General features: G+C 40.8%; 1 protein-coding gene across 2 annotated transcripts; it reads left to right on the top strand.

Annotated features, from left to right (window-relative positions):
* Positions 1 to 215: 215 nt before the first annotated feature.
* On the top strand, positions 216 to 13,259 carry fgf24 (fibroblast growth factor 24). Of its 2 annotated transcripts, none has more exons than XM_034133830.1 (5): positions 216 to 930; positions 1,112 to 1,148; positions 5,555 to 5,723; positions 8,756 to 8,862; positions 11,095 to 13,259. In XM_034133830.1, the coding sequence occupies exons 1-5, from the start codon at positions 899 to 901 to the stop codon at positions 11,371 to 11,373; spliced, it is 624 nt and encodes a 207-aa protein (XP_033989721.1). In that variant the 5' UTR covers positions 216 to 898; the 3' UTR covers positions 11,374 to 13,259. The 2 variants fall into 2 exon arrangements, with proteins under 2 accessions (XP_033989721.1, XP_033989720.1); XM_034133829.1 differs by having other exon boundaries at positions 5,555 to 5,732.
* Positions 13,260 to 13,632: the final 373 nt, after the last annotated feature.

The following is a 13,632-nucleotide window of genomic DNA, read 5'->3' as shown; positions in this document are numbered from 1 at the left end:
CACATTTTATTAATTTAAAAAATCTAAAAGCAACCAAACCAAAGAGCACTTTATCTTCTTGCTCTTGTTCTCCTCTGCGCATCGCTTTGCCCACCGAGAGGAACAAACTCTCTCCAGGCTGATGGTCTCTCCAGGATTACCCTATCAGGTGCAAACCGCTGACATGTTTCCTCCCACCAACAACAAAAAAGCCTCTCTGTGCCCAAATCTCAAGCCGCAGACGCACAAACACCACTGACAGGCACTGCTGCGCCATCACCAGCCCCCAAACCTCTCCAGGGACTGCGATTTCCACTCTGCTTTTCTTTTTGAAAAACATAACTTTGTTATGCCTGGATAAGTTTGTTTGCCCACTTTTAGCGAGTGGTGGAAGGGCGTTTTATTATCACCACTTTAACTTTTTTTCCAGCGTAGCACTTGGTAGAATAAAATGACACATGCAAGGTGTAGAAAGCCCCCGCAGGTACGGACGGAGTTGAGGAGCCTGTGATTTCTGGAGTAGGATTTGGATTGTGGGGAAACTTGGCTATAGGTGCGCAAAACTCGAAGGATATTTTTTTATGAGCGAAGGGAATTTTTGGAGAGGTTGACTTGTGAATCATTTCCACGCTTGGCACCGAATTACGGAGACGTTCCGGGATTTCGGGGAGCCGGGCGGAGAAAAAAACTGGATAATTCACCCCAACAAGGAAACACCTAATGTTGCACTCCGTGACTCTGTTGCTGCTGCTCTCCAGTGATATATCCTTACACTGGGATTCAATCTCCTACTTACCCCCGGAGTTGTGTGCGTAAAGGACGCGCCAGGGAGCGAAAGCAAGAGAGAGGGGGGCGATTTCGCCAACCTTTCCAAATCTGTGGAAGCAGGTGTATTTCAGGTGTATTTCTGCGAGTCAAGATGTCTGTGCTGCCTTCGAGGTTCATATACCTGTAAGTGTTCCACTTCTCCGCGTGCCTTTCTCACATAAAATCATGCATTCTTACCAATAGAAGTCGCTAAAAGCTTCATATTTGCGCATTGCTTTAATCCAGGTCGGCTGCGTTTATTCTTCATGTAATTGCCTGTGTGATTCACTCCCCTCCTCCCTTTTCTCTCCCTCTCTCCACATAGGTGTTTACATTTTCTGGTACTCTATTTCCAGCTACAGGTATGTTTACTCCCTCGTTCAACTCCCTTTTGTGTGTGTGTGCGTTTGCATGTCACTGTGCTGCTTTTTAAAGTAAAAATGCTGATGATAGGTTATTTTTAAAGTGGTCGCACAAAAGGCAGATTTCAAATTGCATATTACATTATCTTGAGAAGAAAATCGGCCTCTAATTGTAAAAGGAAAGCATTTGATTTGCGAAAAATAAATGGATAAAATCAACAAGGATATTTAAAAAACGAGAGAACTAGGACACTTAAGCTTTTTTTTCGGTGAGATATAATATAAAAAACATGCATACATTTAAGGAAAAGGACAACACAGTTCCCTGCAATAGTATTATCATAACAGCTACTTCACCAAATATAAAGGCACAATTATAATCCCCATAAAATAACCAATGCTAAAATAATATAACCCGTAGTGAAAAAGAAAAACGCATTTGGTATTAGGGAAACTGGTCTGAAGATTGATCTCCTAAAGGCTATAAATACCTGTAAAATATATTTAAAGCTAGTTTTATAACCTGGAAATAAACTAGCAGCTTTCGTATTTTCCGACAGAAATGTTTAATACATATTTTTGATGCCTGGGGTTTAACTCGTCCTTTGAACAGATGGGTTGCTTGTGCGCTTGTTGCTTTAGTATTTTTTATTAGTCGCGTCTCCCTTTGAACAGTAATGCTTTGCAGGCATCCACTCACCTAATTGCGCGCAGTGATTCCCATAAGAGGCAGAGAGCACGCTCCTTCTCTCATAAAGTTATCTGATCACTTTATAGCTATGACGTGTTGGATCATAATTTTTCCACGTGCTGATGTTTCAAATGGTTCCCTCTGATCTCAAATATTAAAACAGGATCGTTTTTGTTTTTTTAAAGTGTTGTTAAGGTTATATCCATTATTCACTCCGGGGGTATATTTGATTCTAAATAAGCATCCAACAGTTGGCAATATATTGATATATTTTTAAATGTCATTTTATCTTAGCTATATTTTAGTCACTGAAACTAAAGAATACCAATATTAAGAGCTGACATTTGACCTTTTGATACAATAAAACCCTGTTAGAGGGAAAGTTTGTTTGTAAACTATATAAATACATTTTATGGTTGCCCAATTCTAGTGTTTTACTAGCCTACAACGTTTTATTTTTTCATTTAGGGCATCACGGTCGGGGGCCTGTAGCTCTCTGACAAAATAACAGGTCTAACCTGAAAGTCAATTTTCTGATCCAGATTTGTTTTAATGAATCAACAACATATGAACTCCTGGAACCCTAAAAACTAGAAAAACTGCAAAGTTATATAAGTCTATGTGCTCTGATTATTCCAACAGAGCTGGCACAAACAAAGCTATAGTGTCGACTGACCACTCCTCAAATGTAAGCGAGGATGAACCCCATTCAGAATATGACCTTACAGACAAATGAGGTGCACTGATAATTAATAGTCCATGTTTGTTATGGGATGTTGCATGTTTGATGTGGTTATGAAAGAAATCAGATTAGATAAAGGCATTTATCAAACAAAGGAAATGCATTGTGGTTCCCTGAGTGCTTTCAGGATAATGATCAAACTGAAAAAATGCAGGAATAGTCCTTTAATGCCCCCCTTTCACATTCCCTCTCCGTGTTGTTGACCCATTCTGCGGCTAATGGCTCCTACGTGTCATGCTGTGGTTGTGATTTCACGAGGAAAGACAACAGACGCAACCACAGTTGGAAGTAAACTTTGAATGCACTGCCAACATGTGAGACTGTGTGTTTTCCTATGTGTGTGTGACCCTGAGAGATAGCAAGGTGTATCTTAGATGGATGCGACAACTAAGCTTCCTGGGTGAAGATGAGTGCCAGACTTTTGAAGTTTCAACCATATCCGTTTTCATGCTGTGTCTTTGAAGAAAGGAGACAGCGTGATAAAAAAAAAAAAAAAAGTTGTTGTCGCTAGTGTTCACCTCAGCCATGTGCTTAGGCTTGCCTTTCCCTTGATGAAAATGCAACTGTCTACCAAACACACCTTTTATGTTTGTTTAGAGACGGGGAGATTTGGGATAAATCCCTTAGCGGCCCAGAGAGGCCACGTTTTGTTTTGTGTTCAGGTTTTTTTTTCTTGCTCGTCAGGTTTGAGGTTCATTCAGAGAGAAAGTTGACAACAGACGATGCCGATGTTTGACTTTCGAAATCCTTTTAACACATTTTTGTGTGTGTAGTTCTGGATGGACACCAGGCGGTTGCACTAATGTTAAATCTGAGGGAGGTTTTGTATCAAGCTGCTTTCTTTTTTTAGTAACAGCTAGGGATCCAAGTGGTTTGTGAAGATCACTTTTCAATCATACAATTTGAATATCTTTTTTCGTTGAATGAAAAGTCCTCTATAGGTGCTACTTTTTTCTTTGTTTGTTCAGATGTTGAGGCTACTGCTGCTCATGCTAACTGTTCGGCTCTTAAATGAATCATTGTCTGGAGTGTCTCTTGGGAACAGACACCGAATGTTAAGCTATCTGTTGGGTGCAACATTTATAAAAAAAATACTCCATTGTCATTGCCGCTCCTTGGTCTCCAGTACTTATTAAACATCCATTAAGTTCCAATTTACAGTAAATGCAGTTTTGAAAATTCTGTCTATATACATTTGACAGTATGAGTCAAATAGCTTTTGCTTTTGAGTTGAAAATGGCAAATCCTTGTCTTGAATTGAATGGGTTGCATTGGGTTATCAGTTCCCAGATCTAATCTAAATGTTATCAGGGTTATCTTTAGGAAGTGCTGGTTCTTGATTCATTTCTCTCTGCAATTTGGTGTTGACTCCAGTAGTTTGTAAGAAAAATGTAAAAGAGAACATTATATCACATGGCTGAGCAGTTAGATGTACCTGATCTAGAGAACCCATTGGGGTTAGGGTTAGTTTAAAAAAAGTCTATTTGCATCATTTCCCACACCATAAGAGATACATGGCTAAACAAATTGCTTCCCAAATTAAAATCCCATTGCATGAAGTAAAGTCGGCCCAATTTAAGGTTTTGTTGCCTTTAAGTCACTATTAACATCACAAATTAGTCGCTGATACATTTTAATATCAAGCCTCTCATTTTCTACATTGCCAAAAGTAACATTACGGGCGTGTTTCCGAAATGTCAAGATACAGAAGCTGTGTCTCAGTTCTGGGGCTGAACCCTCTGAGGTCCACATTTCTAGAACAAATACGTCATAATGAGGCAACGAGTCCTTGCTATTTAAAAAGCCCCAAGTCCAAATGTGGCTCAGAAATGGGAGGGCAAAGTCCTTAAGAAGACATTTAAAGTTGGTGTCCAAACTCAACATCCAATTATCTTTTTTGGGAGGTTAAACCATTGCTTTTTCGTGTTCGGCGTAAAACTCACCGTTCTGTACATCGTTCTTTAAAGTAGTATTATATGTCACCTGATTTAAGAGAGCCAATGTTAGTAGCCCCCATTTGATTTGCGAAAGTTTATTTTTCCTGTCTGAGCTTAAAGATTTCTTCTTCCGAGACCACGATTTCCCCTCATGTTTTCTACATGTCATTAATTTACTAAAGTTAGAATAACAAGAACTCGGGGTATGTAATGTGTATATAATTAGCCACCTGAGAACAGCCACATAAAAAGCCATTACTGTGCAATTACCACACCATACAGCTGGGGAAATGGGATCTTGGCGTGAACAGAGATTCCTGGGCTTCTGAAAGTATACGTTTCCTCTTCCACATGTTGGGTGACACATTTGCTTTTCTGACGAGCTGTCGAAGTCTGCGGTTTCCTCGGTTTTTATGTCAGGTCTTAGGTGACTCATAAAAAGACTTCTACTAAATTCTGAAAGGTGAATTTGCAGAATCAGAAAGTCCTCCTGTTTTGGAGGTGCCTCATGCCATCCCTCCGTCTTGTCTTCCGCCCGCTGCGTTTCCTAATTTATGGACCGTACTTGGCCTGCAGGCAGATATTTGTTTGATGATAGTGCAACAGGTCTGGATGCTTCAGGTGTATAATTGCTAGTGGCTTGCTTGCTTGTGGAAATGGAATACAGGTTTCTCAATATCGCCCGGGGCACATAGTATACCGCTGTCTCAATCTGAAGCAGAAGGCTGCACTATAGGCTCTGCACTTGTTCTGTGGGATTTTGACTCAAACGGTGACTTCATTAGCACATCTCGTACATAGTTATCAGCTCGTAAATGCAATGCATGTAAAATGTGCGAGCTGAAAGCAGGAAGTGAAACACTCAAATGCCGCAGCCACAATTTCCCGGTTGGAGTTTTTCGCGCCTGGAGCACAATTTTTTTTTGACACACGGCCTATAAAAGCACACATTACTATCAACACCTGTGCCGTGACGATCTCTAACCGCCTGTCTTCCCCTCTTTCTATGTTTCCTCCTCTTCCGTCTTTCTCTCAGGAATCCCAGCAGACCTCTGCTGATTTCAGGATTTACATCGAGAACCACACGAGGAACCCGGACGACCTGAGCCGGAAGCAGGTCCGGATCTATCAGCTGTACAGCAGGACCACGGGGAAACACGTGCAGATCCTCGGGAAGAAAGTCAACGCCAACGGAGATGATGGGGGCAAGTATGGTATGGGAGAACTCCTGTGCATCTCACCTGACATGCTAGCTAGTTTCTTTACGACAGGATGAGAAACCTCCAACACCTACCAGCCAGATGTTGATCCAGCCCTCATATGGAGATCATTTTTCCATGCTCAGTGTTTAGCTTCGGGAAAGTGGATGGAGAACTTACTAAGAAGCCGCCAACTTCTGTATGGGGTCGCTGGAAACATGAAATTCCTGACTTTGCAATGGATCTTTAACGCAGCATTTGGGTATTCAAAGCAAGTCTGTTCTTACCTTGATTGATTTATAGTTCAACAAGGTAATTATTTTGGCCAGAATCCTTAATGTGGACCAAAACTGCAACATATTCTTTACTGTAGGTTTTAACTATTGAGGTTTGGATGCAATCATGGTATTATTGAACTTAATTAATTCATCAGAACATGTTATTGTTTCTCATGAGGAAGCAGATGGAGTGTGTCCATATTTGGAAATGCAGATCAGTGAAGTCCTAAAACATTAAGAGAAAGCAAAAATATAAATCTTTAATCTTTAATTTGCATAGTCATTGTCACATTTGATGTTGGATATTAGCTATCAGTGCAAAAATGACAATACTTGAACATGTTAAGCATATAGCAAAACTGAGAAACGGCATTTGAAGGATTTAGTTTGACTGAATATAACATGTTCATCCAATTGTATGCTCCTACCAATCTCAAATATACCTTGTCTGCTTTTTGAACAAACTTGTTCACTATTTCATATCAAAACAAAAGCAGCAGATGAGTAAATTGAAGGTCAGGCCTTGTTTTGTGCGTTCCTGCAGATATTTAGCTCATAACAGCTGACTCACTGCTCTGAAATTGCCGGTCTTGAATGCCTCTGAGTGAGTGTGTTCAGTCACAGATGCGCCGAGGCGAAGTTTCCTCACTGCTTGTTAGAGCTTGAGTGGAAGCAGATCCAATTTTTCCCATGAGGCCTTGCCAATTCTGCCCTCCGCCCCTCCTCCTCTACCTCCTCCCCATCCAGCTGCAGTACCTGGCACCTGTGAACTCCTTTGCACTCACTAATAACGCTCAAGAAGATCCTCTCTCAGTCACTGCAGCTTCACATCTGAGGGCCACAACCAGAAATATATCGCTTCGTTACAGAGCATTAAAACCTCTAAGTCCTTATTAGTGCAGCCATCCTTCTTCTTGGTAGCATATTCATTATTTTTAAGAGACTAGGACAATCCTGTTTTGTCATAAATGATGCCTGATGTCCACTCTGAGCACAGGGTGGTTCTCCCTAAAGGCTTTTAAACTGATAGATGCTGCGATGTGGCATTAAAGCAGGAGCTTTCAACTCTCCTGACAGGTGACCCCATGCTGAGGTTAATTCACGCCTGTGGACCCTCCTTGTTTATGTTGCCCCTTGAAAGAAACCCTGGTGAAAAAGAAGTCACTGGGAGTGGGATGTAATGGTAAACATTGAGCAGTTATTCGAACATTTCTGTCAGATTTTGAAAATGTTGTTCCCCTTTAATGTGCCGGCTATGGCTGCCAATGGAGTCTCGGGCCTGAGAATTGTTTTTAAGAAATGTCAAGAGTTCATTTACAAAACATCACAGTGACCACTCTTTCTCAAAGATATATTTCTTGCTGAGCCAACTGAGATAAAATGAAATGATTACATTTACAGACAAAGGGTATCTTACAGTAGGGAGGAAAATATTGTTTTATCTGATGTTCTAGGTCGATGTTTCATAGCTGAGGTTGAATCGTGGGTCTCCGTGCAAAACCAACTAAGAGTGAGAAAGCCAAACGCTTGTCAAATGACTTTTAGAGAGCTGAAATATCTTTATAAACAACATTCACTTAAGACTTGTTGGATTCCCTTCTTACAGCTCCTCCGAGCTCCCTCCAGTGATACAAACATACTGTTCTCTACCTCCCAAATAAGACGGACAAACAGGAATCTCTCCAAACAAAAGAAAGGAATAACTTCTTCCACCTTTGAGACAGGTTTCCCACTTTCCTCCCAAGGTTGTATTTAAGGGTGAGGAGGGGGAGGAGGAGGAGGCGGGGGAGTTACTTCTGCCCTGGAGCCCGACCCATCCCCTTTCGCCTATTCTTCCTCTGCTCCCTTGAGCGCTACTGAATGGCCCTGTGTGTTAAACAAATGGATCATCTTAACTTTTTGATTGAGTGAGCACAGACTAAAGGGAACTTGAAACCTAATCCTGAGGGGCACATAACCGCTCCACAAATGTTTGGCCGATCTCTTTGCTGGTCGAGGGGCGAGCGCAGACAAAGGTGACCTCGCAGGGGTTAACATTCAGGGTGGGGTGTGGTGGGGGACGGGACGGGGGGGTTATAAAAGAGCCGCCGGGATGCGTCTCGAGAGTGGATTACTGCTGCGTCAGGGTGGAGTGGCGCTGGCATTCTTGTTTTTGTGCATATGTGGTATATTGTTAAGACATTTTTACACCTAAAGATAACTTTTTTTCTCTGCAGACGCATCATTTTTTGGTCCATTTTAGTTTAAAAAATGTCTAAACCATTGAACATTTTTCCACATTCACTGATAGAATGAAACTCATGCAATATGTGTTTTTAACAGACCAAAATCGTGTTCCTGGATATTGCAGAATTGTGTTGTCCTATTGATCTCTGTACAAATACATTACTGGTTTATGGTGGTTAACTTTTGTTGTGGTACATATTATGGCACTTAAATCATGACATATTACCGTAATATTAACACCCAAAAAACTGTTAAAAACATTTAATTTTTGCAATTTTATGCTAAATATGTGAGTTTTCTGAGTGAGGTACTTAGAGCGTTCAGTTTGCACGGTTCCTTTGCAGGACTGGTACTAAAATGAAATACATTGTTGGTCTTCATTTCAAGAAATTGAGTGTTACAAATAATCACTGTTCACCATAAGTGTGAAAAACAAATGAGATATAATTAAATGTACATGGAATCAGGATCCTTAAACCATGTGATTGGAAAGACTTGCTGTTAACAGAATCTTCTTTTTCTTTTGTTTTCCAGCTCTCCTTGTTGTCGAGACGGAAACCTTCGGGAGTCACATCCGAATTAAAGGAAAGGAGAGCGAACACTACATCTGCATGAACGAGAAGGGCAAAATAGTCGGAAGGGTAAGAATCTCTTTGTTTTCAACACACTGATCCTCCAGATCAATATTTTCACTTAATCGCCACTTCCTAATATCTAAATGAATATTTTAAATGGAGCTCTTAATCCGGGCTGAATTGAACGCAGCCTCAGATCTGCTTTCTCCGGCTGTTTTTTGTACACCCTAACAAAACCCCTTTGATAACTCCCAGCCCTTCTTCCATTACGTAATCGGCCTGCTCCTTTGACACTCGATCAGTCAATTATGGACTGCAATCACCACAATGCATTGAGAGACTAATGGTCACTTAGGAGGAATGCCATTGCAATTATATCACTTAGTCACACCAGGTGGCCACAGGCGCGGGATGACTGCATGTGACTCTGACCAACGCTGCGATATGGAAAATAAGTTCATATTTGAAAAGACCCACGTGTGATTTCTTTGCATTAATAACTCAAGTTGTCATCATCACAGCGTCTGCAATAATTCACACACGCTTTCACTCTCTCATCACGGTCATCTGTTAGAAACATGCATTCTCTTTTAGTTGCTTGGGCGTCATTGGTTTAAAAAATGTTCCTTGACTTCCTCCTTTAAACCAAGCAAAGGGTTATTTTAGCAATCAGTTAAAATGACATTTACATTATTCATTGCTGTTGACATTCAGCTTGTTTAACGACAACAATCATTTGTGTAAACTGTACATTTTAGACAGATTCAATTAAACGGGCATCAGGATTTTAAAAGTGTCTCTCCTCCCAAATGTTAGATATTTTCTGACTTACCCGTATATCTATGAAGGCATGCAGATAGGAGATATGAGATATGAGATATTTACTTCCACCCTGCTTTAAAAGCTTCAGCCGCTCTGTTTTCTAGGAAGGCTGTTCTGTATCGGCAGATAATCCACAGACATCACAGTGAACAGGTTTCAGTGGAAATGCTCTCTTCCAAACATCTGAGATTTCTCATTGCAAACAGCCTGCTGTGACCATAGAGCAAAGCATTAGAATCCTCCAGCTTTTCCTCACTACTTAGCATTTGTATAATTTAAACACTTAAAGTGGACCTATCATGCTATATTTGAATAATATAGTGTAGGACCATACCTATATATGGCATTTTTTTTTTTTTCAAAATACCAAACAGATCATGCATTTTAGCCATGCCTCATTTTGCTCAATTTGACAATTTCTAGCTCTGTTTTTGCAAGGGCTGATTCTGTGAGAACAGCACCATCTACAGGCCTGGCATATGTACTACAGCGTCTTCAGCGCTTTCGAACGGCAATGGCCGTGGCTGTCTCCTCCTGATTGGTGGAGTTGGCCCAATAGCCGTAGCGCCACCGTCCTGACGTCAGGACAGTGTTCAAATCTGGATCAGTTTTTATCAGATCCGTTGCAGCCCCTTTTTTTAGAGATTTGGGTATGGAGGAAAATAGAGAGGGTTGTGTTTTCTGACACTTCGTGAGTTCCCTGGAACACCGGGGACACATATTCATGGATAAAAGACGTACAAAAGTGCATTTTGCATGATAGGTCCCCTTTAAACTCCACACCAGCATGTTTTTGAAAAAGAGAGATTTGATGAATTTTCATGAATATAAAGCTCCATATCTTCAATCAAAAGGTTAAATGAGATCATTAGCACCACTTCTTCTATCTGTTTTTTAATTACTCCAGTCTTTATGGTAAGCTAAGCTAACTGGCTCTTGCTGCATATTTAGCCTGCAGAATTGTTTCTCACATGCCAAGCAAGTAAATGATTGTATTACCCATAAGACCAAACTGTTCCTCTAAAATGCAGCTACTGCAATGTGGCCTGTTACCTGAAAGTGAAATAAAGACTAGTTGTTAAAAAGACTGTGAAAACTACAATAGTGCAGCAGCGAGTTAAGCGTGCGGGAAAGGCCACTAGTCATGTGAAAGTGATTTTGTATGCATTTTAAGTTTTACCCCACACTCATTGGAATATGTTTTCTACCATCTGTTAAAAAAAAGTAATATGCTGTCCTTAAATGTATTAGTTTGCTAACCGTTTTAATGTAATATTCGTGTGAACATTTGATATTTACCTTCAATCGGAAATGTAGGTTTTCAACACATGACCAACATTTTAAACTTACACCAAATTTCGAAAAAACAAAACACCATAAAAAAATAATCAAAAACAGCCCAAACACACAGATGCAATGCAAATAAGCCATGCGACTGTTGATCTTGAATTCATTTCCTATTTCTTCTTTGTGTAGCCCGATGGACGGAAGCAGGAGTGTGTGTTTGTCGAGGAATTCCTGGAGAACAACTACACGGCCCTCGTGTCGGCCAAGTACAAAGGATGGTACCTCGGCTTCAACAGGAAGGGGCGGCCCAAAAAAGGCTCGCGGACCACGCAGAGGCAACAGGAAGTCCACTTCATGAAGCGCCAGCCGAAGGGCAGGCTGGACCCGCTGGAGGAGTTTCGCTTCACTCCAGTTACTAAGCGGACACGAAGGGCTCGGCGGTTAAAAACCAACTCCAAGAGGAACTGATGGGACCAATCAATGGGACGGGACAGCACTACTTTTCCTCAAAGGGGGGGAAATAGAAAAAAAAAACGAACTTAACTGAAAAAATCTCAAGCTTCTTCTTGTCTTCACCTTAAAGACTTCACTTCTGTAAAAGAAAGACAGACAAAAAGAACAAAAAAAAAAGATGTTTTATTTTTGTATTTCAGGATGACTGAATATTTCCTAACTCTTGGATTCTTCTGGGTTGATGTCATTGTGCTAACGTGTCTGTCATGTTATTTATACTGGATACACTAAAGGACCTCTGAGAGAAACTGTCGCCGTCCTCCTCGGCCACGTTTGAACTGAAGGCGATGTTATAAAAATCAGCCAACTAGAGATTTATTGGAATACCTGTCCCCTTTTTTTGTTTGTGTTGCCCCTGACAACGCGGATCCCATACTTTCCACTGGAATCGGACACCATGGAGACGAACCGGAGAGAGGTGGCAGTCGCAGGTGACTCTGTGCTGCCGGGATAACTGTGTAGCTCTGAGTGCAATATGTTACAGGTCTCTCTCTTTCTCTTTCTCTGCCTCTCTGCTTTGTTTTTCCATATGTCTCTCAACCTCAGCTCCACTGGCGGCTCCAGGAATGCTGTGTGTGATTCCCTTGACGTTTCCTGTGATTCAGCTAAAACACGACATGCTTTGACTAGTCGGGCACCAGCCGTGGCTTTAGTCTTGTTTAAACAGCTAAAAAGAAAACAATACAAACAAAAATATTACAACTGATGTGATTCATAACTCCACTAAGTCTTCCATCACTATGTATGCTAATCCCTCTTGTCGCCCACTTTCATAACAGCTCTTCCTCAAAGAAAAGGATGATTCTTTGAGTGTGAGCTAGCTAATATTTTTCGGGGCTGGTGATGAAGACGTCCTCTACCTCCTTGTTCTTCTGTGTTTATCTTCACCTAGTCTGACTGTCTGTGCTCAGTTAATCTCCAGAACCTTTCAGACGCTCTTCTGTTTTTTCTCTTCCAAAATCATCTTTCGACCGTGAGCTCATCTATGCTCCATTTCACACTCGACACACTTTTAGGAAAGTTTATCCCCGTGCTTGTTTTGTGATCTGCAGACAGGAAGACTGTAGCCCTTTACTTCCTTAAATCCACATTTGACAATTAAGACTTCTCCTCAGAAACCCAGATTTCCCGAGATTGTGGGAATATGTTCTGAAAAAAAAGGGGAATAGTCTGTGCTTCTATCATTCCCTCTCTCACTGACGACAAACTCCAGCCTCTTCTCACCTGTAGTGTGTATTCACCTGTTTCCGGGCAGGGTTTTGTATGAGTTGCTACTAACAACAGCGAAAAATAATTTTATGACTATTATTAAAATATTTATTGCCTCCTTTTGTAAATAAAATGTGATGAGTTTTATTTGGCCTCTGTTAATAAAATGAGGACTATATTTTAAAAACTATTTTATGTGTTTTTATTGCACTGGAGAAAGCCTGGTTCAGGATGGAATTCAACAATGTGAACGTTGATTATCATACTTCCTTAAAGAGAAATGCTGCAGGTAGCCATTGGTTGGACATAGAGTACATTCCCTTCTCCTCATACTGCCAAGGTATGCATTTTTATATACAAACCCAAAGTGTGAGGACTGCTTTTAAGGTCAGACGTTTTTAAATTGAGAAAGCTCTATTGCAACATCTCTGCAGGCTTTGTATATCACCATGAAGGGCAACAAGAGTTCACGGTTTGTGCTTTCTTAAAACCTCAATATCATAACATATTATACAAAATAATTGGGCCAAGAAAGTAAAATGTATCTTTGTATGTGCTCCTTCTTTTTTAAGTGTCAATAACTAAGATGCACATGTATTAAAGGGGCCCTATTATGCTCATTTTCGAGTTCATATTTGTGTTTTTTGCCTCTCCTGTGACATGTCTCCATGCTTTAATGTTCAAAAAGCTCTTTATTTTTCTCATACTGCCTGTGCTGCAGCACCTCTTTTCACCCTCTGTCTGAAACCAGAGCCCAGTCTGCTCTGATTGGTCAGCTGGCCGGTTCTGTTGTGATTGGTCAACAGCTTCAAGATGTTTCGCCCCTTACGTACAATCTGTTGGAGCGCTACCCAATAAAAGTATGATTATTACGTGGTGATGTCACTATGTTCTGGGAAGTAAACAAAGGAGTCCAATCGAACTTCAGGATTTTAGCCTTTGCAGACCATTTACATGCACTAAAACCTATATAACACACTAGAGAAAAGGGGAAACCCCAAAAAG

This window comes from Trematomus bernacchii, unplaced genomic scaffold, assembly GCF_902827165.1.
Source record: "Trematomus bernacchii unplaced genomic scaffold, fTreBer1.1, whole genome shotgun sequence".
Classification (NCBI taxonomy): domain Eukaryota; kingdom Metazoa; phylum Chordata; class Actinopteri; order Perciformes; family Nototheniidae; genus Trematomus; species Trematomus bernacchii.
This window is presented reverse-complemented; position numbering and strand designations above follow the sequence as displayed.